The 25,056-nt window shown below is 46.3% G+C and overlaps 1 protein-coding gene across 2 annotated transcripts in view; it reads right to left on the bottom strand.

Moving 5' to 3' along the window:
- Window positions 1-25,056, bottom strand: part of PNPLA7 (patatin like domain 7, lysophospholipase) — a 620,671-nt gene that overhangs the window by 377,778 nt on the left and 217,837 nt on the right. For both annotated transcript variants that reach the window (XM_077476726.1, XM_077476735.1), the window contains one exon: window positions 23,606-23,764. In XM_077476726.1, coding sequence (XP_077332852.1) covers window positions 23,606-23,764 — 159 coding nt within the window. The remainder of the gene's footprint in view (window positions 1-23,605; window positions 23,765-25,056) is intronic.

The following is a 25,056-nucleotide window of genomic DNA, read 5'->3' as shown; positions in this document are numbered from 1 at the left end:
ACATGACTGAACAGATGATGCCCATGGGGCCTAATTCATTTGTTTCATCAGTTTAGTGATTATCCTCTGATCCTAGTGTTGGATTACTAACCTACTAAAAATGATCATGTAATGTACCTCCAGCCATATGCTCAATCAATAATTCTTCAAACTGCATATTGGTAAAGATCAATCTTTCATTTGATAATGGGTTTGTTTTTGATGGATCTTTTTTCACTCAAAATCCACATTTGAATATCATTTAAAATGCAGGTATAGCCTTAAAATGGTAACTTTTAGTTTAGATGGATTGACTTGGGTACATCAGCCTGCCCATAGATGGTTCGAATCTCGGCCCATTCAGCGGGGATCGGCGGAGATCTGAACCATCTAGGGCCGGCTTTACACACTGAATGCCAAACATTTGTTATTAGTATTCCTCATCCTGATTGTATCTGTGCGTACACACCTAGTAGGACATGAACCATACTGTGCCATGCTGGATCTCCAGTATGTGGATGCATGTAGGAGGAATCTTATCATTTATCCTTTGGCTTTTACTTATAGCACAGTAATGATCTAGTACAGTTGTCTCAAAACTGTGGCCCTTTGTTTTCCTTTACCCGGCCCTTCGGGACACTATTCTTCTCACCGACACCAGCAAGCGCCATTCCTTCCTCTGACAACAACAATGGGGCATAACTCCTCCCACTGATATAAACAATTAGGTACCATTCCTCCTACCAATACCAATGATGGGGCACTATTCCTCCTCCTACTGACGACAGGCACTGTCATTTTTTTTTTTTTTTACTCCAACTGACACTGGGGCATTTTCTACTTCCACTGGCCACTTTCCGGCCCCCCTAAAATCTGAAGGACGGTAAACCAGCCCTTGTTTGCAAAGTTTCAAGACCCCTGATCTAATATGTTGTGGCTACTAGGACTGATGACTGTATATAATGTATACTGTAGGTAGGTTTAAACTATTTATCCATGCCTTTAAGCTGCAACCAATATTCAGAGCAATTTAGCCACCCTTACAGTAAAATGTTGGGAGGTATGCAAAAGGGTCTATTTAACAATTTTAAAGTGGGCACAAAATCAATCTTAGGATGAAGAAATGAGGGTGGAGTCGATTTAAATCACTAGTAAAAAGTCAACTCAATTGAAATCATAATTTTTAAATTTACTGAGCTGAATGATGTCATAAATCTGCAGTTCCTCCTTTTCTGCTAGTACATTGCTGTATCAGTTGGAGGAATTGTGCCCCATCAATGGTGTCAGTTGGAGGCATAATGCCTCATTAACTATGTCAGTGGGAAAAATGTTGCCTATTGATGGTGTCAATGGAAGGAACAGTATCCCATAAATGGTGTCAGCAGGAGGAAGTGTGTCTTATTAATAGTATCAGTTATGCCGCGTACACACGATCGGACTATCCAGCGGACTGGGCTCCGACAGACTTTTTGTTCCCAAAAGTCCAGCGGACATAGAAAGGAGTTTTGAGGAAGTCAATGTCACTGCCTCCATCGGCGAGATTGACACCTCGCTGGCCCCGTCACCTGGTATGGACTTAAAGGGGAAGCCCAACACCTAAAAAAAATGGCGTGGGGGTCCCCCCCAAAGTCCATATCAGACCCTTATCCGAACACGTAGCCTGGCCAGTCAGGAAAGGGGGTGGGGACGAGCGAGCGCCCCCCCCTCCTGAGCCGTACCGGGCCGCATGCCCTCAACATGGGGGGGTGCTTTTGGGAAGGGGGCCCCCCCACCCCAAAGCACCTTGTCCCTAACTGTAAATAAAAAAACAACACAAGTTTTTAAAATAATTAGACCGCTCCGGTGGTCTTCCTTCTTGGGGGGTCTTCTCGCCGGACTCCTCCGCTATCTTCCGCTCTTTTGCTAGCTCTTTCACTAGTGGAGGAGCCCAGCTTTCTTCTTCGTCGCCGCCGCCATCCGGGGTCTTGTCCCCTTCTTTGGTTCTTCTGCCGGGCGTCTATCTTCTTATAGCTCTTTTACTAGCTTTGGCTCGGTCTTCTGCCGCCGCTTGCCTTCTTCTCTTCTACCCTTCTTCTTCCTTGCGATGTTGACACAACGCTCTCTCTGGCAATGGCAGGGACTCGTTGTGCGACTACATCGAATAGGGACACAGGGCGGGGTCACCGGGTGATGCCACATGGTGACCCCGCCCCTTATGATGTCACAGTCCCAGAGGATGCTGGGGATGTGACATCATAAGGGGCGGGGTCACCGCGTGACATCACCCGGTGATCCCGCCCCGTGTCTCTATAGAAATCGCCGCACAAAGCGTCCCTGCCATTGCGGCCAGAGAGAGCGTTGTGTCAAAATCGCAAGGAAGAAGAAGAGAAGAAGGGAAGAAGGGAAGAAGAGAAGAAGGGAAGAAGAGAAGAAGAGAAGAAGGGTAGAAGAGAAGAAGGCAGCGGCGGCAGAAGACCGGGCCAAAGCTAGTAAAAGAGCTATAAGAAGATAGCGCAGGCCCGGCAGAAGAACCAAAGAGGGGGACAAGACCCCCAAAGAGCGGGACAAGACCCCGAAGAAGACCCCCGGACGGTGGCGGCGGCGAAGAAGAAAGCTGGGCTCCTCCACTAGTAAAAGAGCTAGCAAAAGAGCAGAAGATAGCGGAGGAGTCAGGTGAGAAGACCCCCCCAAGGCGGAAGACCACCGGAGCGGTCTAATAGATTATTTCAAAAACTTGTGTTTTTTTATTTACACTTTTTTCACCAGGTGAATGGGTAGGGGTACATCGTATGTTGAGGGCATGCGTCCCGGTACGGCTCAAGAGGGGGGGGGGGGGGCGCTCGCTCGCCCCACCCCCTTTCCTGGCCGGCCAGGCTACGTGTTCGGATAAGGCTCTGATATGGACGTTGGGGGGGACCCCCACGCCGTTTTTTCGGTGTAGGGTTTCCCCTTTAAGTCCATACCAGGTGACGGGGCCAGCGAGGTGTCAATCTCGCCGATGGAGGCAGTGACATTGACTTCCTTCGCTAGTCCCGTCTACCTGGAGCCGCGTTCAAAATGAACGGACTTTTCTCCGTGTGTGGGCAAGTCCGTTCATTTCAAAAGTCTGGTCGTGTGTGCGCAGCTCCGCTCGGAAAAGTGTGGGGGGAATTATGCTTCGTTTTTGTGTCGGTAGAAAGTGTAGCATGTCATCGCTGCTGTCAGTGGGAGAAAAAGTGCCACGAAATCCAGATAAAGGCAATCAAAGGGATACAGTTTGGGGATAATTGCTATTGTTATCTCAAGGTAAAGTTGGTGCATCTGTTGTCTTCCTGTGTTCCTAATTAACATACATATGCGATTGAAATTTTGTGCTTTAACTAAAAGATCTTTTGTATAAAAAAAAATATTAATTTCTATAAGCCACTCCATGCATCTGTCATTGCTTCATGCTACAACACTTTAACAGATGTTTATACTGAAGAGTGCCATAATTTTCTCTCTGGCTGAACGATAAAACTGTCAGAGCTGCCATGTATGAAGATAACTTTTAAAAGATGGAAAAATAGAAATTAGATCACTCTTGCTTCACACAATCTTCCATTTAAAGGGAACCTTTACTTTGCCCATTTCATGCACTTAAAGTAGAACTATGGCCTCCCATTAAAGTGGTTGTAAAGACAGAAGTTTTTTTTTATCTTAATGCATTTTATGCATTAAGATAAAAATCCTTCTGCGTGCAGCTCCCCCCTAAGCCCCCCTAATGCTTACCTTCGCCACATCGCGATCTTGCTCAAGAGACTCGGCTGGCAGGGACTCTCCCTCCTGAATGGGTGAGACAACAGCAGAGCGCCATTGGCTCCCACTGCTGTCAAAGACAGTGAGCCAATGAGGAGAGAGAGAGTGTGGGGCTGGGCCATGGCTCTGTATCTGAATGGACACACAGAGGCAGCGGCTTGGCTTAGGTGCCCCCATAGCAAGCGGTTTGCTGTGGGGGCACTCAACAGGAGGGAGGGGCCAGGAGCATTGGCAAGGGACCCGAGAAAAGGATGATCCAGGCTGTTCTGTGCAAAACCACTGCACAGAGCAAGTAAGTATGATATGTTTGTAATTATCAAAATAAATAAAACCAAAGATTTTGTATCACTTTAATAAAAACGTCTGCTGCTATTCTCTATATGTGGCTTTCTGTGGACCCCCTGCTGAGTCTCACAAATACCTGTTGATTCTGCCAGTGAAGTCCATGTAATGCAGCTTCCTGTAATGGAGCAATAACAATTTTGCACTGCTCCTGAACTCTCAGAGAGTTACATCTCTCATGTAGGCTGTGCCTGATTGCACTACAGTCTGTAGCTTGTCAATCAGCACCTGCCTATACCCAGTCCTGCCCACTGCTTTCTGATTTGAAAGCACTGCCTATGTTGCCGAAATCCTACCACTGTTATCTGCAGTGTCTCGGAGAGGGAGCATGAGAAACAAATAAGGGGGGGGGGGGGGGGGGGAACCTTAGCCAGGGAAGGTAAAAGGAAGTTTTTTGTTTACTCTATAAAGCTTGCAGACCAGCAATGGGAGCCTTAAGTAGACCATAGATTATGCAATCTTCTTTCCTTTCCTGCAACCTCGGGTTGAAGGAAATAAAATTGCTCAATGGAGCTATCATGTTCTACCGGGGGTGGGTGCGGGGCACCGTCCTTGCCGGGAGAACAAAATTATTATTGCCTCCACAACTGGCCCACTTTTTCACTCTCATTAACACCCCCTATAATGCAGTTCCAGTCAACTATTTTCTACCTTTAACTCTACTTTGTCCTTCATTTCCTCCACCCACTAACTTACTCATTGTCTAGCCATTGGTTCCCACTGCTATCAATCCAATCCAATGACGCGGGAGCTCGCCCGCACACGTGTCTCTAGGGGAAGCGCTTCGGGGAGGAACGCGGCTGAGGGACCCCAGAAGAAGAGGATTGGGGCCACTCTGTGCAAAACCCTTGCTCAGAGGAGGCAAGTATGACTTTTTTTTTTTTAAAGAACCTTTAGTGTCCCTTTAAAGTGGACTTACCATACTTTTATGTAAAGTGCATGGATGCTAATTAATATGCTTGTCTCCGTTACAAGGGGTAACATATAGAGAGGACAGAACAATAACACTTCAATGTATTTATTAACTAATGCCGCATGCACGAGATTGGAATTTCGGCCCGCAAAAGACCGATGAGAGTTTTTCGACGGAAAATGCGACCGTGTGTATTCTCCATCGGTCTTTTGCTGGCGGAATTCCAGCCAGCAAAAGATTGAGAGCACGCTCTCAATTTTTCGGTCGCAAAAAATGCGATCGTCTGTGACAATTCCGACCCGCAAAATTCCTACGCATGCTCGGAAACAATTCGACGCATGCTTGGAAGCATTGAATTTAATTTTCTTGACTCGTTGCAGTGTTAAATGTCACCACGTTCTTGACGGTCATGATTTCAGCAAACTTTTGCGTGAACGTGTGTATGCAAGGCAAACTTGAGCGGAATCCCCGCCGGAAAAGCCGTCATATCTTTTTCTGGCGAGAAATCCAATCGTGTGTACGCCGCATTAGAGACATTCCCCTTGACAATGTCTTCACATACTTTTTCAACAGAAGAATGGTACCAGCTTTGCATCATGCATCATCCACTGTAGTCATTTACTTCATAGATTCAGGTTACAAAATCCAGGCATCTACAGTATATCGTTCTGGTCTTTGTTCATCAATTTCTGAGACAGATCAGCCCTCTGCTGTAGCCTCCCCCATCATAACGGCTACAAGGTTACAACGTTACAATGTTGCAATTTCACCATTAGGTGCATGGAGACTAAGGCAATGCTTCCTTTTTCCTGCAGAAAACTGCTGACATCATGTAGGAAAAACCTTCTAAATAAATAATATTTAGACATCTTTCATTTAAAGCCACCACACACTCCATTTAACTTAGTGGCCAATAAATGCTCTGCTGGAATGCTAAAAAGCATGAAGTGGACTTTGGCTTAAAGCACAACTTTACCCGTAACAACTTCATAAAAAAATAATGTTCTTTAGCAAGGAACATATACTCCACATTATGGTACCAAAATGAGTGTGTGCTGTAAATTGCCGCCAGCATTTCTCCTTCTTGCTGTAGGCTGCCATTTTGCTGAAGCCCAGAGTCCATGAGCAGTAGTAAATCTTTAGGATGTCAGCAGATTGGCCTCTAGTGTTTTTCAGCACAACGCCAAAGAAAATAGAATTTTTTTGCACTCACCGTAAAATACTTTTCTCTGTAATTCACCGACCAACATATAACGTAAAGAGAAAAAAGGCGGGGCGGGTGCTGTGTCGGTCGGTGAATTACAGAGAAAAGGATTTTACGGTGAGTACAAAAAATCCTATTTTCTCTTATATTCACCGACCAACACAGCTCCTCTGTAACAAAATGGGACGTCCCCATGCAGTGCCAAACAAGGGGTGGGAAAAACAGCATAACAACTTCATCCACCATGGCAGGTGGGAACTAGTGAAACAAAACCCACAAAAAAACAGCAGTGCATGGAAAAAACACCACAAAACAACAGGATATCCTCAACAAGAGTGATCCCCAAGACCGCAGCCAACTGCGGAAGTAATGAAACAGTGCATTAACATAACAGTACTGCATTTTTTCGAAAAAACAGGAAAAAATATTGGTTGCATATTCAATTGCAACTACACGGCCGCCTGCAAAACTTTAAGGCCAAAACAGGCATCAGCCGATGCACTGACGTCTATCTTGTAAAACTTGGTAAACGTATGGACAGATGACCAGGTCGCCACCTTACACACCTGAGTGATCGTCGCTTGGTGTCGGAAGGCCCAAGACATTCCGATTGCCCTAGTGGAGTGGGCCGTGACCGGAAAGGGGGCACCTACCCCTTCAAGGCATAGGCTTGTACTACAATCTGTCTGATCAACCTGGAAATGCTGGCCGACGAGACCGCCATGCCTTACTTTGGACCAGCTACCAAAACAAACAGTGAGTCTGACTTCCGAAAGGGAGCCGTGGCAGACAAATACACCTTCAGAGCCCTAACCACATCCAAAGCGTGAAGGGCCACCTCTTTAGGGTGCTTCGGCTTAGGACACAGCGATGGTAATACAATGTCCTCATTGATATGAAAAGCCGAGACCACCTTCGGTAGAAAAGACGGTTGCGGACGCAACACCACCTTATTCCTGTGGATAACCAGATAGGGCGACTTGCAGGACAAGGCTGCCAATTCCGAAACCCTCCTGGCCGAGGTGATGGCCACTAGAAAGACCACTTTTGTGGGAAAGAGTCAAAAGTGGAATCTCCCTGATATTCTCAAACGGTGGTTTTTGAAGCACTGACAACACCAGGTTCAAATCCCATGGGGGTAACGGTGGACGCACCGGAGGGACTACGTGTCGTACCCCCTGAACGAAGGTACTCACTAAGGAATGCAATGCCAGGGGTCATTGAAAAAAGACAGCTAAGGCTGATATTTGCCCTTTGATGGTGCTTAATGCCAATCTCTGGTCAACTCCTTGCTGGAGAAACAGCAGGATCCTGGATATGGAAAAGGAGCGCGGATGCCATCCTTTCTCCTCACACACGGAAATGTAGGCCTTCCAGGTACGATGGTATATCTTCTGAGAAGAAGATTTTTGTGCCCGGAACATAGTTGGAATCACTGAGTCCGACAGACCCCGGTTCCTCAACACCTGGCTCTCAATAACCATGCCGTTAAAGCCAGAACCTTGGTAAAGATCCGGGGGGCTGATGCCAGACCAAAGGGAAGAGCCACAAATTGGTAATGGTCATCCCCAACTGCTGCAAAAAGCAGAAACTTTTGATGCCGAAGGTATATGGGTATGTGCAGGTACGCATCCTGAATGTCTAAGGACGCTAGGAAGTCCCCTTGATGGAGCGCAGAGACTACTGAGCGAACCGATTCCATTCTGAACCTCTGCACTTTCACAAACTGATTGAGGGCTTTTAAGTCCAAGATTGAACGTACCCCTTCCGTCTCGGGAACCACAAACAGATTTGAGTAGAATCTCTGGAAGCGCTCCGAGTCTGGAACCGGTCCAATTACCCCGCGATTCAGCAAATCCCTTACCCCATAACAGCGCCTCCCGGCGAATTGGCATACGGGTATGCTGGAGGGGAAGAATCTGTTTGGCGGCCAAGAAAGAAACTATCTTGTAGCCTGTGGAAATCAGATCACAGACCCATTGGTCGGATAACCGGGAGGACCACCAGGCTGCAAACTTCCGAAGGCGACCCCCCACCCGAGACAAGGGTGGGGACAAACCTTCATGCGGCAGCACTTTTATTAGCAGGCTTGTTAGGCTTGTGATTCCAGGGACGTTTTTGACCATCCGTGGGCGTCCTGTTGGGCTGGGGACGTTTTGTCGAAGCTCCGGGTGGACGAAAAGCCTGTTTGTGAGTGGAAAAAGAGGGCCCTTGCCTACAGCGTGGCTCCTTAGCTTTCCTGGCCTGTGGGAGTAGTGTACTCTTACCACTAGTGGCATTTTTAATAATGTCATCTAGCAAGGCTCCAAAGAGCCGTCGCCAAGGAAAGGAAGACCAGCATTTTAGCCAAATTAGGCGCCTCAGCAGACCAGCATTTTAGCCAAATTAGGCGCCTCAGCACCACAGATGACACTGAAGCCCTGTATAACAGAGGGAGAGTATCCAGGGCCGTGTCACAGATGTACTTAAGGCCTTGCACAAGTTGGTCTGCTAGTTCCACGCAGACAGGGGAAGCCTGTTGCTCTCCCAATTCGCGGTGCAAAAGTTTTGCCCACTCAGTCAGTGTCTGCGACACAAGTGCGGATGCCAGTACAGGTCGCATGGCTGACCCCAAAACTGTAAACAAGGAACAAGCCACCGCCTCGGCCTTCCTGTCCGTGGGATCTTTGAATGCAGGAGTCCCCTCTACCGGGATCGTGGTTACCGTATATACTCGAGTATAAGCCGAGATTTTCAGCCTCTTTTTTGAGGCTGAAAGTGCCCCCCTCGGCTTATACTCGAGTCATCGCTGTCTGCCCGCTCGATCAGCGTGTCGAGCAGACAGACAGCGGCCATTCTATCATTCAAAAGCCGCGCCTCCGGCTCCGCCTTCGCCTGTGATAGGCGGAACACTGAATTTCCCAGCAGCCTGTGTTCCGCCTATCACGGACATCGTATCATCCTCGTACTACGGACGAGGATGATACGATGTCCGTGATAGGCGGAACACAGGCTGCTGGGAAATTCAGTGTTCCGCCTATCACAGGCGAAGGCGGAGGCTTTTGAATTTTACAATGGCCGCCGAGGCGCCGACGAAGAGGGCACGGGACGGAGGCAAGGCAAGGCACGGCACGGGACGGGACGGAGGCAAGGCAAGGCACGACACGGGACGGAGGCAAGGCACGGCGGCAAGGCACGGCACGGGACGGAGGCAAGGAGGCAAGGCACGGGACGGAGGCTCGGGACAAAGGCTCGGGACACAGGTAGGCTGGACACACACACACACACACACACACACACACACACACACACGGATGGATGGATGGATGGATGGAGACACACACACACAGGGATGGATGGATGGAGACACACACACACAGGGATGGATGGATGGATGGATGGAGACACACACACACAGGGATGGATGGATGGATGGACACACACACACACAGGGATGGATGGACGGACACACAGGGATGGACGGACACACAGGGATGGACGGACACACAGGGATGGACGGACACACACACAGGGATGGACAGGCATGTCTCACCCTCGGCTTATACACGAGTCAATAAGTTTGCCAGTTTTTTTGGGGGTAAATTGGGGGCCTCGGCTTATATTCGGGTCGGCCTATACCCGAGTATATACGGTACTTTATTTTACCTGGATACTGGGGGGTCTACGACCGGAGGAGCCGACCATTTCTTGAGAAGGCTTTCCTCAAAGGGGTAACACGCCGCCATGTATTTGGGACCGAAAATGTCCGTTGCGGGCGACCCCATTCCTTGTAAATGAACTTGTCAAAGTAAGTCAGATACGGAACACCTTAGGTAAACGTGCTGGCTTGCGGGACCCAAAAGGGACGGGTACATCAGCAGAGGGATCCGCTGGCTCCTGAATCTTCAGGGAATCACGCACAGCTGTGATAAGTGCTCCAACAAGTGCTTTGTTGAGCACGGACCTGGACGAGGACTCATCCTCACTGTCCGAACGGTCCTGGTCAGCGTCATCTTACAAGACAGAGCAGGGGTCACCGGCCTCAGCAGGACCAGAGTCTGCGTCAGAGCTCTCCCCTGAGGATGGGTGGGGGAGGCAGGGCCTGCTTTTTAGCACCTTTCATCCCACGCACCGCCTCTATCTTGGCAACAAACGAATTGAGGACCGCTGTCAGGGTGTCCATGGGAACCGCGCAGTCCGCAGGCGACCCAGTTGCAATTAGCTGGATTTCGGGGGAAGAAACACCAGTTTCTGAAGCCATGGTGACCCTAACCTGTCTGCCACCTGAAGGGAACTTAGGACAGTGACAGTCCCACCCTCCTTGCAGCCACTGACTGAGGGGTTCTAACCCACCGGACTCACCGCCCTGAGGAGTTCCGCGCTGTATACAGCAGTGCCTGTAGCCCCCTAGCGCTCCCAGATGCAGAGGGACCAAAGCTGTGTCGGTGGTAGTCCGTCAGAATGATCGCTGAGCGATCTGAAAAAGTGTCCAGATTAGATAGAAAGCCTATTAGCGCTCTGTGATGACAAAACAGGAAGCTGAGGGCACAGGAAGCTGCTGCTAGAGTACAAAAAACGTGGTCCAGCTTCAAGAAAATGGCCGCCAGTGTGCTGAATAGGGAATCACCGGGAAAATGGCCGCTTGAAGCCCAGAAGCATGCTGTCCCTTGCCCACACTGAAAATGGCTGCCAGTCAGCGCCATGAGAGGCAGAAAGAAACATGTGGCAGACAGCGCTGCACCGACACAGGGGCAACCCTCACAGACCCCTCCCTGGATTAAGCACTCAGGACCCAAGCACCCCAGCACAGCCAGAACCCAGGAGGGGGCCTAGGGGTACACACACACCGCTCAGCATCCATGCACAGACCCCCCCTCCCACAAGGAGGGGAAAGGAGGGGAAAGGAGGGGAGATAGGGGCAAGGGAGAGAAGAGAGGGGAGTGAGGGGGCCCTCGAATCGACCTCCCAGGGAATGCCCAGCTGCTCAATCCTGCCGAGACAGGGAGAGCCGTACTTACCAGTCCTGAGGGTCTGGGAGACATTCCATTGTAGCCAACTCCTGATCAGTACAGGGAAGGTTACTGGCCCGGCATACTGGGACGCAGACATCAGTAGCCCGGTCATATGTATGCCCGGAGCATAAAAGCTCACCGACCACTTCTGGAGCTGAGGTATGTCGTGGCCTGCCGAGCCGTAGCTGCGACCTGCAAACGCTCCATGGCCGGACTGGGGAGACTACAAGGATAAGTGAACCAGCCTGTCACCCAGCCGGCTGTTGATAGAAGATCACAGGATCATTCATCTTGCGCAAAAAGCCAAGCTTCTGCATCAAAAAAAACACTGACCTATGGGCCCGCAGGGTTCCTAGGTCTATCTCCTTCACTAGGCAAAATAAAACGGAGGCTACTAGGGCAGAGTGTGGGGATAGTAACCTAAGGGACCGCCCCCCTGGGCGGAACTAAAGTTCTGAAGTGTTGTATTACAACTTTGCCTAGTAATCTCCAGTGATAGGGCCAACAACCCATTTTGTTACAGAGAGGAGCTGTGTCGGTCGGTGAATATAAGAGAAATGCCAAAATTGGAGAGCAACTGAATATGTGCAGAGCAGGGGAGACAGTATAGTACTGGATTTAAAACCGTATAGGCACTTATTTTTAATGTTTCATAGCAATACCTGGAAAAGCGACCAGCCTGAAATAATCTAGCAGGACTGCATTTTCTGACTTTAACAATTTTCTGACTGTGCTATAGCCAAATATGGCTACCGCACGGTCATCCAGTTCTGGGAGGGCATCCAATGACATCCTGCCAGAATCCTCTGTGTGCATCCAGCACTATGTGGCCACTGTGTCTTTCGGACACAGCTGATCACATATAGTGGTAGAGGGCCAATCACAGCGGCCCTTTACCATTTGATCAGCCGTGTACAATCACATTTATCGGCAGTCCTTTCCTCCCACACCATGTCTGTGGGAGAAGAGGACAGTCAGTAACCGGCAAACCTGTCAGTGCCAATCAGTGCCTCCTATCAGCGCACATCAGTGCAGCCTCATCAATGCACCTCACCGAAGAAGAAAAATTACTTATTTGCAAAATATTATAGTAGAAACTAAGAAAAAATATTTTTTTTTCCCCAAAATTTTCGGTCTTATTTGTTTAACAAAAAAATATAAAATCCGGTGGTGATTAAATACCACCAAAAGAAAGCTCTGTCTAAAAAAAAAAAAAAAAAAAGATAATTTAATTTGGGTACAATGTTGCATGACCGCGCAATTGTCATTCGAAGTGCAACAGCGCTAAAAGCTGAAAATTGGCCTGGGCAGGAAGGGGGTGAAAGTGCCCGATACTGAAGTGGTTAAAGTCAGAGCAGAAATCAAGGCCAAGCTTGGTAAAGAAATACATTGCCTTGAAAAAGTATTCAAACCCCTTGAAATTTTCCATTTTGTCATATTACAAACAAAGAGGTAAATGTATCTTATTGGGATTTTATGTGATAGACCAACACAAAGTGGCACATAATTGGGAATTGGAAAGAAAACGATAAATGATTTTCAATTTTTTTTACAAATAAATAACTGAAAAGTGTGGCGTGCATTTTTATTCTGACCCCCTGAGTCAATACTTTTGTAGAACCTCCTTCCGCTGCAATTACAACTGCAAGTCTTTTTGGGGATGTCTCTACCAGCTTTGTACATCTAGAGAGTGAAATTATTGCCCTTCTTTGCAAAAAAGCTCAAGCTCTGTCAGATTGGATGGAGAGCGTCTGTGAACAGCAATTTTCAAGTCTTGCCACATATTCTCAATTGGATTTAGGTCTGGATTTTGACTGGGCCATTCTAACACATGAATATGCTTTGAGCTAAACCATTCCATTGTAGCTCTGGCTGCATGTTTAGGGTCGTTGTTCTGCTGGAAGGTGGAGTCTTTTGCAGACTTTTCACGGGTTTTCTTCTAAGATTGCCCTGTATTTGGTTTCATCCATCTTCCCATCAACTCTGACCAGCTTTCCTGTCCTGGCTGAAGAAAAGCATTACCACAACATGATGCTGTCACCACCATGTTTCACGGTGGGGATGATGTGTTCAGGGCGATGTGCAGTATTAGTTTTCCGCCACACATAGCATTTTGCATTTAGGCCAAAAAGTTCAATTTTAATCCCATCTAACCAGAGCACCTTCTTGCACGTTTGCTGTGTCGCAAACTGGCTTCTTGCAAACTGCAAATGTGACTTCCTTTAGGTTTCTTTCAAGAATGACTTTCTTCTTGCTACTCTTCCATAAAGATCAGATTTGTGGAGCGCACAACTAATAGTTGTCCTGTGGACAGATTCTTCCAACTGAGCTGTGGATCTCTGCAGCTCCTCTACAGTTACCATGGGCCTCTTGGCTGCTTTTCTGATTAATGATCTCCTTGCCTGGCCTGTCAGTTTAACCACTTTCAGACCGGACCATTTTGCTGGTCAATGACCAGAGGTCTTTTTACAATTTGGCACTGCGCTGCTTTAACTGGTAATTGCGCGGTCATGCAATGTTGTACCCAAACAAAATTTGCGTCCTTTTCTTCCCACAAATAGAGCTTTCTTTTGATGGTATTTGATTGCCTCTGCGATTTTTATTTTTTGCGATATAAACGTAAAAAGACCGCAAATTTTGAAAAAAAATGATATTTTCTACTTTTTGTTATTAGAAAAATCCAATAAACTCAATTTTAGTCATACATTTAGGCCAAAATGTATTCAGCCACATGTCTTTGGTAAAAAAAAAGTCAATAACTGTATATTTATTGGTTTGCGCAAAAGTTGTCACATCTACAAACTAAGGTACGTTTTCTGGAATTTACGCAGCTTTTAGTTTACGACTGCCTATCTCATTTCTTGAGGTGCTAAAATGGCAGGGCAGTACAAACCCCCCCCCCCCAAATGACCCCATTTTGGAAAGTAGACCCCCTAAGGAAATTGATAAGTGGCATGTTGAGCCCATTGAATATTTAATTTTTTTGCCTCAAGCGATTGAATAATGACAAAAAAAATTTTTTTTTTTATTTTTTTTTTTTTTTTTTTTTACACAAAGTTGTCACTAAATGATATATTGCTCACACATGCTATGGGCATATGTGAACTGACACCCCAAAATAAATTCTGCTGCTTCTCCTGAGTACGGGGATACCACATATGTGGGACTTTTTGGGAGCCTAGCCGCGTACGGGGCCCCGAAAACCAAGCACCGCCATCAGGCTTTCTAAGGGCGTAAATTTTTGATTTCACTTCTCACTACCTATTACAGTTTTGAAGGCCATAAAATGCCAAGATGGCACAAAACCCCCACAAATGACCCCATTTTAGAAAGTAGACACCCCAAGCTATTTGCTGAGAGGCATGTTGAGTCCATGGAATATTTTATATTTTGCAACAAGTTGCGGGAAAATTACAAACTTTTTATTTTATTTTATTTTTTCACAAAGTTGTCACTAAATGATATATTGCTCACGCATGCCATGGGCATATGTGAAATGACACCCCAAAATAAATTCTGCTGCTTCTCTTGAGTACGGGGATACCACATATGTGGGACTTTTTGGGAGCCTAGCCGCGTACGGGGCCCCGAAAACCAAACACCGCCTTCAGGCTTTCTAAGGGCGTTACAGTTTTGAAGGCCATAAAATGCCAAGATGGCACAAACCCCCCCCAAATGACCCCATTTTGGAAAGTAGACACCCCTAAATTTAGGGGTACACTAGTGAGACTAGGTAATAAATGGCGGGTGCCCTGAAACTATAAAAAAATAACTAACCAACCAGCGTCATCTGTAACAGTTATATGGTGATCAATGGTGAAAGGGTTAACTAGGGGGCAATCAGGGGGCTTTATGCGGTAGTATATGGGGGTCCCTGGCGCTATAAAAAGCTGCAGCGAACCTAAATACCTACCTGCCTAACTAGCGTCACCTGTGACACTAATACAGCGATCAGAAAAACGATAGCTTATTAGGCTGGGTTCACACTGGAGCGATGCGGGAACGCCACGAATCCGCGGCGGGTTCCCGCATCGCATGCCTCCCGGCGGCAGTTCACACTGCCCTATGCGAACTGCTGGGAGTGTCAGTGAAATGTTAATGACACCCCCAGATCAGTTCGCATATCGCAGTGCGATCTGCAAACTCGGATCGCATGGTGTGAACACCCATGCGATCTGATTCTGCTGCGGACCAAAAAAAGGGTCCCGTGCGAATTTGCGGCGGGTGCGGCGAATGGCTGAACTCAAATCGCACAGAGATCGGATGTGATTTGCACTGCAGTGCAAATCGCATCCGTTCTCATAAACCGCTGCAATGTGAACCCAGCCTTAGTGACACTGGCGACGGGGGGTGATCACGGGGTTAAACCTTTATTGGGGGGGTTAGGGGGGTACATTAGAACTAAAGGGGGCTAACCCTAACTGCCCTAACAGTTATTACAGTCACAAATGACACCAATGCAAAAAAATAAAAAATGCAATTGGTGTCACTGTGACTGGGGGGGCAGGGGTAATTGGGGGGTGATCGGGGGGTAAAGGGGGGGTGTGAGTGTGCCTGGCATGTTCTACTGTGAAGTGTCGTGTTGGTGCAACTCACCGATCCTCTCTCCTCGGTGCCGGAACGAAAAATACCGACACGGAGGAGAGATTACATCACTTCCTCTCCTGTGTTTACATTACAGGAGAGGAAGTGATGCAATGCTTCACTCCCATTCGTCAGGAGCGATCGCGAGGGGGTGGCCATCAATGAATGGCCGCCCCCTCATCCCGGATCGCTCCTGCATGGATACCGACCGCCGCTGGCACCGGGGGGGGGGCCCGACCGGGCCCCCCACCCGCGGGAAGGCAGGGACGTACAGGTACGCCCATATGCCTGCCCGTGCCATTCTGTCGACGTACATCATCCTGCGGCGGTCGGCAAGCGGTTAAGTGGATGGCCATGTCTTGGTAGGTTTTCAGTTGTGCCATACTCTTTCCATTTTGAAATGATGTCATGAACTGTGTTCCGTGAGATGTTTAAAGCTTGGGATATTTTTTTTTTTTTATAACCTAACCCTGCTTTAAAACTTCTCCACAACTTAATCCCTGACCTGTCTGGTGTGTTCCTTGGGCTTAACCGTTTGCCGACCGCCTCAACGTCAATATGCGTCAGCAGAAGGGCTTGTACAGGCAAACTAACGTACCTGTACGTGGCCCTTTAAGAGGAGGCCTGTGGGCGCACGCCGCCAGTGTCAAACTTCGTGAGTCGGGTCGCGGGTCTCGTGGACTAGATCGCCGCAGGGATACCCACGATCGTCTCACGGAGAGGAAGAACGGGGAGATGCTAATGTAAACAAGCATCTCCCCATTCTGCCTACTGACAGTGTCACTGATCTCTGCTCCCTGTGAAATTTTCCCTTTTTTTGTTTATAGCGCAAAAAAAAAAAAACCGCAGGGATGATCAAATACCACCAAAAGAAAGCTCTATTTGTGGGAAAAAAGGACGTCAATTTTGTTTGGGAGCCACCTTATGCGACCACGCAATTGTCAGTTAAAGTGGCGCAGTGCCGAATTGCAAAAAGTGCTCTGGGGTCAGGAAGGGAGTAAATCTTTCCGGGGCTTTAGTGGTTAATAATGCGGTTTGTTCACTAAGGTTCTCTAGCAAACATCTGAGGGCTTTGCAGAACAGCTGTATTTAAACTGAGATTAAATTACATACAGGTGGACTCTATTTACTAATTTGCTGACTTCTGAAGGCAATTGGTTCCCCTAGATTTTAGTTATGGGTATCAAAGCAAAGGGGGCTGAATACAAATGCATACAACACTCTTCCGATATTTGTGTGTATATATATATATATATATATATATATATATATATATATAAAAATGGAAAACCATTTTTTAAATTTTCCTTCCACTTCACAGTTATGTGACACTTTGTGTTGGTCTATCACATAAAATCCCAATAAAATACATTTACGTTTTTGGTTATAACATGACAAAATTTCAAGGGGTATGAATACTTTTTCAAAGCACTGTACAAGCACTGTCTATATTCAAGTCAGGGAGATTTTCCTACCTCGATCACTTGTCACAGAGGTAAACCTTCCACTGGGGACACTTCTTCCAGTGGGGAGCTTTACCCTCCATTCCCATTAGAACACATACACCAATAAAAACCCTAATGAGCTTCTTACCCTACAAAAAGTCTTAAAAATGCAGCGTAAAGCACCAAGAAATGTATGAAAGTGAAAAAAGGAATTCTAACATTAAGATATGACATACACTTGTGTTTTGTAGTGTCTGTGCGTCTTTTCAGCTGAACACGGTTTTCTGCTGATTTAACGAAACTCAGCAAGCCATGCAAGTAAGATTCATTGAGCAGCATCCAGAAAGTGCTAGGTGAGGGGAGAGGGGAGCTGTGTCTCAGCATTCACAGTGAGAGCTAAAAAAAAAAAGGAAAGAGGACCTGTCCTGACTGCCACTAATGAAAAAACGAATTTCTCAGCTGGATGTTGGGACCGACTGCCTCCTAAATCTTTAAATGATTACTGCAGTCCTGCACTAGTGTCGATATTTACATCAAAGCACCTGTCTGACATTATCAAATGTTACCCATTTCATCAAAAATTTAAAAAAAATAAACGTTGTTTCCTCTTATAATGTTCATTCTGCAGTGCGTATGAATCAATAGATATTGATCTGTCTGCTACAAGATCCTTAAAACTGTAGCCTGGAAAACATTAATCAAAAGCTCACAGTGCCACTTCTTCCTTCGTCTAGCTCTATAGCATGGCAAGTCTGTCTAAATACTGATAAAGTACTAAAGGTGAATTTGAGACTTTGCTCAACATAACTGCACAGTTCTCAATAATTGCAAAGAAAAGGCATTTCAAGTTTTTAAAACCTGTCACCATTGAACAAGAACACAGTCAGCCAGATACTGACCCCCCCTTCCCCCCAAAAGAGCAACTAAAATATACGGGGGGGGGGGGAGGGGGGAAAAAATAACAGAAACACAATATCAATATAGAGTTACGGAAAACATAATTTCAAACATGGCTATGAAGGGGAGTCACATTGGAAGGCATGTCAGAAAATCAGTAGGTGTTAAATCGGTGTGACACAGCAAGGTGATGTGTCAATCGGCACTTTACTATGACATGTATAACAATAAACAAGAACAGTGCTTTGAAAATTACATAACGTATAAACATTAAAAGGAAAAAACAAAATCTGTCTTATTTACTTCTCCTTATATACTATCCACTTGTGCATCAAATACATCTATTCAAGAGAAATACACCCACCGGCCACTTTGAGGTACACCTTGCTAGTACCGGGTTGGACCCCCTTTTGCCTTCATTCTTAATGGCATAGATTAAACAAGGTGTTGGATACATTCATCAGAGATTTTGATCCATATTGACATGATAGCATCATGCAGTTGCAGCAGATTTGTCAGCTGCACATCCATAATGCAGGTCTCCCATTCCATCACATCCCAAAGGTGGTCTATTGGCTTGAGATCTGGTGACTGTGAAGGCCAGTGAACTCATTGTCTAGTTTAAACCAGTGGTGAGATTATTTGAGCTTCATGACATGGTGCATTATCCTGCTGGAATTAGCCATCAGAAGATGGGTACACTGTAGTCATAAAGGGATGGACATGGTCAGAAACAATACTCAGGTAGGCCGTGGCGTTTAAACGATGCTCAATTGGTACTAAGGGGCCCTAAGTGTGCCAAGAAAATATCCCCCACACCATTACACCACCACCACCAGACTGAACTGTTACAAGGCGATATGGATCAATGCTTTCATGTTTACTCCAAATTCTGACCCCACAATCTGATGTTACAGCTGAAATCGAGACTCATTAGGCCAGGCAACGTTTTCACAAACTTCTATTGTCCAATTTTGGTGTGCCTGTGTGAATTGTAGTTTCAGTTTCCTGTTCTTAGCTGACAGGAGTGGCACCCGGTGTGGTCTTTGTGGTCTTCTGCTGCTGTAGATCACCTGCTTCAAGGTTCAATGTTGTGCGTTGATCCGCCCTGTGTGAAAGGACCCTTGCACATTTCGCCCCACCCACCAGGGCCAAAGTTTTGGTGTGCTTCATTGGCCGTGAAGGGAAAAAAGAAAACAGGTGAATGTGATAAAAGTAAATGGATCAAGATTCAAGAAGGGAAAAAACAAAAAGGAGATAGGATAAAACATAACCGAATAAAACAAATTAATAATTAATGATTTTTTTATTTTTATTATTGTAGAATAATAGTAAAGTAAAAAATAAGAAAGAAAGTATATGAAAGACGATGCAAGCAATTGTGAAAAAAAAAGTAAAATTATTTCCTATCACATTTTTATTTGTTTTATTTATTTTTCACATTTACTTGCAACTTCTTTCATATACTTTCTTCTTATCTTTTACTTTATACAATTCTACAATAATAATAAAAAGAAAAAAATCATGAATTATTCATTAATATTTTCTCCTCTCTCCTTTTGTTTTTGCCTTCTTGAATCAATTTACTGTACTTTCATTACATATACCTGTTTTTCTTTTTCCCTTCACGGCCAATGATGCACATAGAAACCTTTGTCCTGCTAATCTTTCCCACCACTGTGACCAAGTCCCGGTGGGCAGGGTGAAGCGTGTCAAAGGGAGTAGCCGGAGCAGCGCTGGCTGAGGCCACAATAATAGCCATGTTCACATTTGAAGTACCAGGTTGGTTTTCAGTGGTGTTCTACCCTGCATTTGAATAGATGTATTTGATGCATAAGTGTATTATCAGGAGAAGTGACACACATTTTGTTTTTTTTTCTTTTTTATGTTCACTCTCTGTGTATCTTTCCTAGCGCTGTTCATGCTTATTCTTATTCACGTTTGTAAGTGCACTTATTGTTGTAGCACGTATTGAGCAGCTTTGTTGTGGAACTAAATTAGTATATTTACATATCCGTGGAGCTAGTAACACTGTTTTTACACTTTACTATACTATACTTTACTGCTTTTCAAAGCAAAATACGGCATGTAACAGAACAAAACTCAGGGGCTCATTTATAATGAAGAATGCCTATAACCTCTAGGTTACTCCACACCAGGGCCTGCATTTTTCAGCTCATTCATAAAATGTAAGCTACTGGAGGAGAGCTAGTCAAATGACTTTGACAGATTACCTAGGCTGACCAGCTCGCTCAACCACCCCCCCCCCCCCCCCCCCATTACTACTCTTCCATTTACAAGAATAGCTCGTAACACTATGCTAACTGGTAAAGCACATTGATATGCTTTATAAAGGCACAGTTTTTTTTTCAAAGCAATGGTATGGGGTGTGGGCCATCTGCATGTTTTTTTTCCAGTATGGCAATTTAGAAAGCACCGAAGAGCAAGTCAGTCAGGCAGAAAAAAATTTCAGGCTACGTCAGTATCGGCAGCCTCTATATTCCACTCAGAACACAAGCTGTCAGTGCTAGCTGTCTGCCTATCATGCATTTAATGGTGTTGATTTACTAAAATTGGAGAGTACAAAATCTGGTGCAGCTCTGCATAGCAAACAATCAGCTTTTTTTTTTGTCAAAGCTTAAGGGTCCGTTCACACAGGGGCTTTAGGTCGCCCCTAGTCGCCTCAGGTCGGACAACATTTAAAAATCAATGTAAGTGAATGAGAGCCGTCTTAATGCACACTACTGAAGTCGCTCCGACTTCAGAAAAGGTTCCTGTACTACTTCAATCCGACTTGTAGGCGACCGGTACCCATTGATTTCAATGGAGGTCGCCTCCAAGTCGGATCTCCGTCTATACGGAGGCGACTCTGACAGAATTTATTTAACATTTTTTGGTGTGGGTTCCCCCTCCGAGAGCATACCAGGCCCTTAGGTCTGGTATGGATTTTAAGGGGAACCCCCTACGCTGAAAAAACGGTGTGGGGGTCCCCCCAGATCCATACCAGACCCTTATCCGAGCACGCTACCTGGCCGGCCAGGAAAGGGGGTGGGGACGAGCGAGCCCCCCCCCTCCTGAGCCGTACCAGGCCACGCGCCCACAACATGAGGGGTGCCTTGGGGAAGGGGGGCCACGCGGCCCCCCCACCCCAAAGCACCTTGTCCCCATGTTGATGAGGACAAGGGCCTCTTCCTGACAACCCTGGCCGTTGGTTGTCGGGGTCTGCGGGGGGGGCTTATCGGAATCCGGGAGCCCCCTCTAATAAGGGGGCCCCCGGATCCCGGCCCCCCACCCTATGTGAATGAGTATGGGGTACAACGTACCCCTACCGATTCACCTGTGGAAAAAAAGTACAAAAAAAAACAACACAGGGTTAAAATAGTTTATTGCACAGCTCCGGGGGTCTTCCGTCTTCGGGGGTCTTCTCGGCGGACTCCTCCGCTATCTTCTGCTAGCTCTTTTACTAGCGGAGGAGCCCGGCATTCTTCTTCGCCGCCGCTCTCTTCTTCCCGACTTCGGAGGATGCTGGGACTGTGACATCATAATGGGCGGGGACATCATCCGGTAATGTCCCTATATATGTCGCCGCACGCCGCGTGTATGCTGGGACTGTGACATCATAATGGGCGGGGACATCATCCGGTGATGTCCCTATATAAGTCGCCGCACGCCGCGTGTTCTGTCATAGTAAGCAGAGACAGCGGCGAGGCAACATCTCCAGAAGAGAAGAACAGAAGACGGCGGCGGCGACAGAAGACCGGGCCACCGCTTGTAAAAGAGCTAGAAGAAGGCGCGGTGGCCCGGCAAGAAGAACCGAAGAGGGGGACAAGACCCCCGAAGTCGGAAGAAGAGAGTGGCGGCGAAGAAGAATGCCGGGCTCCTCCGCTAGTAAAAGAGCTAGCAGAAGATAGCGGAGGAGTCCGGCGAGAAGACCCCCGAAGACGGAAGACCCCGGAGCTGTGCAATAAACAATTTTAACCCTGTGTTGTGTTTTTTTTGTACTTTTTTTTCACAGGTGAATGGGTAGGGGTACGTTGTACCCCATACTCATTCACATAGGTTGGGGGGCCGGGATCCGGGGGCCCCCTTACCTTTTTGGTGGGGGGGGGGCGCGTGGCCCCCCTTCCCCAAGGCCCCCCCCATGTTGAGGGCGAGCGGCCTGGTACGGCTCAGGAGGGGGGGGGGGCTCGCTTGTCCCCACCCCCTTTCCTGGCTGGCCGGGTAGCGTGCTCGGATAAGGGTCTGGTATGGATTTTAAGGGGGACCCCCATGCCGTTTTTTCGGCGTAGGGGGTTCCCCTTAAAATCCATACCAGACCTAAGGGCCTGGTATGCTCTCGGAGGGGGAACCCACGCCAATTTTTTTTTAAATAAATTTGGCGTGGAGTTTCCCCTTGAGAGCTCATTTTCTGATTGGCCACGGCAAAAGTCGCCTGGCCTGAGGCGACTTAAAGTCGTGTTGTAAGTCGCCCCAAGTTGTGTTCAGGTCGTGTCCAAGTTGCCTCCAAAAGTCGTGTTGAAAGTCGTGTTGCCCCTGTGTGAACGGACCCTAATGGAACAAGCTGAAGTTAGAAGTGGATTGGCTACCATGCACAGCTGTACTAGATTTTGCCCTTTTCAGTTTTAGTAAATCAACCCCAGTGTCTTTGATACCTTCCAGATCACTGGCCTGACACAGGTAAGTAGGTAAGGAGTTCCAGCTTCACCGGCCAAATATTTGAGATACTTAGAGACAAATGGTCAGCACTGCACCTGGGGGACTAGTAAGTTTAGGTTGTCAATGGTAGCCTACATAGTTCTCTCAGAACAGGTTGCCATCATTCTAAATAGAAGGTCAGTCTCAAAAATAATGACAGCAAAGGTCACACGTGAACAAACTGCATTAGCAAACATTCAACATACATTTAGGCCAGGTTCACGCAATTACGACTTGGATGTGGGACCCCCACAGCAGGTCCGGGTTCATTTTGCAGAAAACCACTGTGCCTCTTTTGGTCCGTTTCAGGTCCAAATTCAGCCCAAAATTGGAGCTGAAATCAGACCTGAAACCGTGAACCCACACGCCCCGGACCTCTGCTGTGAGCCACATGTGGCTCATATGTGAACCGAACCTTAAAAAGGCACCAGTTGACCTTACAGGCTATTAATTCCATAACTGCTATATGTCACCTCCTAAATTCACCCAAATCTGAATCATGACCTATCTGACCCAATATCAGCAAAAACTATAAAGTGAGAACTTCACTGGACTAGAGAGCGAGTTGCTATTTAAAAACTGCTTGTATGAAAGGCCAATGCACTTGTCACATGACGCAGTGCCAAAAATCTGGATCCCTAAGCAAGAGAAAATGTAACATGGTCACTTTTCTGTGCCTTGGAGGCATGAATATCATATAAAGCTTCATATTGTAGAACAGCTCAGCAGCAACCCCTGCTGGCCTTCCTTAACACAGCCAGGCATATTTCAGAAAGCAATTCTCGTTGCATAAACTTACCTTAAGCTTTATCAGAGTTGAAAGGTCCTTTTTTGCAGCCTCAAACACAGCATTGAGATGTCTATTGACACTAAACTCTGGGATGAGTAGATCTTCCTCCTTGTAATGATAGACAGCAGAAGGGGTTTCTGTCACCGTCACAGATTTCTTCAGGATAGGCTGCAAGGGTTAAAGAGCATTATAAGATTTAGGTTAAAAACAAATTAATTACATTCCTTAAGAAAACAAGCCTGCTGGCAGACATCTGTACTAAAGTGGACCTCAAAATGGTACTTCAGGCAAAGTATTTTCTTTTTGTTATTGACAGTGTTAGAAATTCCTCCAGGCTCCTAAGGCTGCTTGGGTTTCTGTCAAGGAAATTTTCCTTCACTCCATGACCCAGAGATGTGACAAGAAAACCTCTCAAATGGGATTACAGATTCCACCTTTGACAGCTGTCATCAGAACAGATGTCCCCTTTTTGAAGACTATTCTGATCTGTTGACAACCATAACATTCTGGATTCCTCTTCAGTTTTCTTCACGGGAACAATACTCACAAAAACGGAGATCTGTGTTACAGGGACACAGGCGACATTAAAAGCCTGACAAACATCATAACCCTTTCCAACACTAAATAACTAAAACTAGAAAAACTTATGTCAGTCCAAAACAGTTCCTCCTTTTGCTGAAGTGGGATCTTTCAGAAGTTCATGTCTCATTTGCACAGCTAAAGTCAAATAATTTTTTTTAATTTGGTTTTGGATACAGTGAGCAAGGGTTACGACCTCTGTGAGATTGTTATAGCTGAAAGAAGATTTAAAAGCAAAACTGGAAAAAGCCCACAATACTTTTTGTCTTTATAGAGGTAAGCCAACGCATTACAGGGGTTATATGGTTCCCCCTTCATCAGGTACTCCATACAAATCTCTGGTCTCAAACAATAATAAATCAGGTGTTCATAAAAGCATGGAAAGGTTTACAGAAAAAAAAAAATCAAATATTATGTAATATATATAATGGAAAAATGTGATAGAAACTCAGTCAAGCTTTTAGTGCATTGTGTCCTCACTGTGGAAACATTTTAATTCCTATCCTGTTGACACCTTTTGAGTCAGAATGTCCCCTGAACATGAAGGGAGGGCTAAATCTTCACCAACCACAATAAAAAAATAAAAAATAAAAAAAATCAGGCGTTAACCCTTACCCACTTTATCATAACCCAAAAATGTTTGGCTTGTGTTGGGCTTAAGAGTCTTCCTAAACACACCTTCTACTACCTCAGTGAGGCTTATAAATATTCTTTGGAATGTATTATGTGTTCAGTGTAGACTTGCTGAGAAGCATGCTGCAAAGCATACATATTTATATTGAATCAGCCTCAATATAAAGACCCATTATTGAGTTCCTATTTAAGAACCGAGGCAGACTGCATATCTAGAGAGCAGACTGATCTTTACAGATCAGAAAAAG

Source organism: Lithobates pipiens, unplaced genomic scaffold, assembly GCF_037356315.1.
Source record: "Lithobates pipiens isolate NorthernLeopardFrog02 unplaced genomic scaffold, aLitPip1_a1.2 Scaffold_1, whole genome shotgun sequence".
Classification (NCBI taxonomy): domain Eukaryota; kingdom Metazoa; phylum Chordata; class Amphibia; order Anura; family Ranidae; genus Lithobates; species Lithobates pipiens.
Note: the sequence above shows the minus strand (reverse complement) of the source record. Positions and strands in the feature narration are given on the sequence as shown.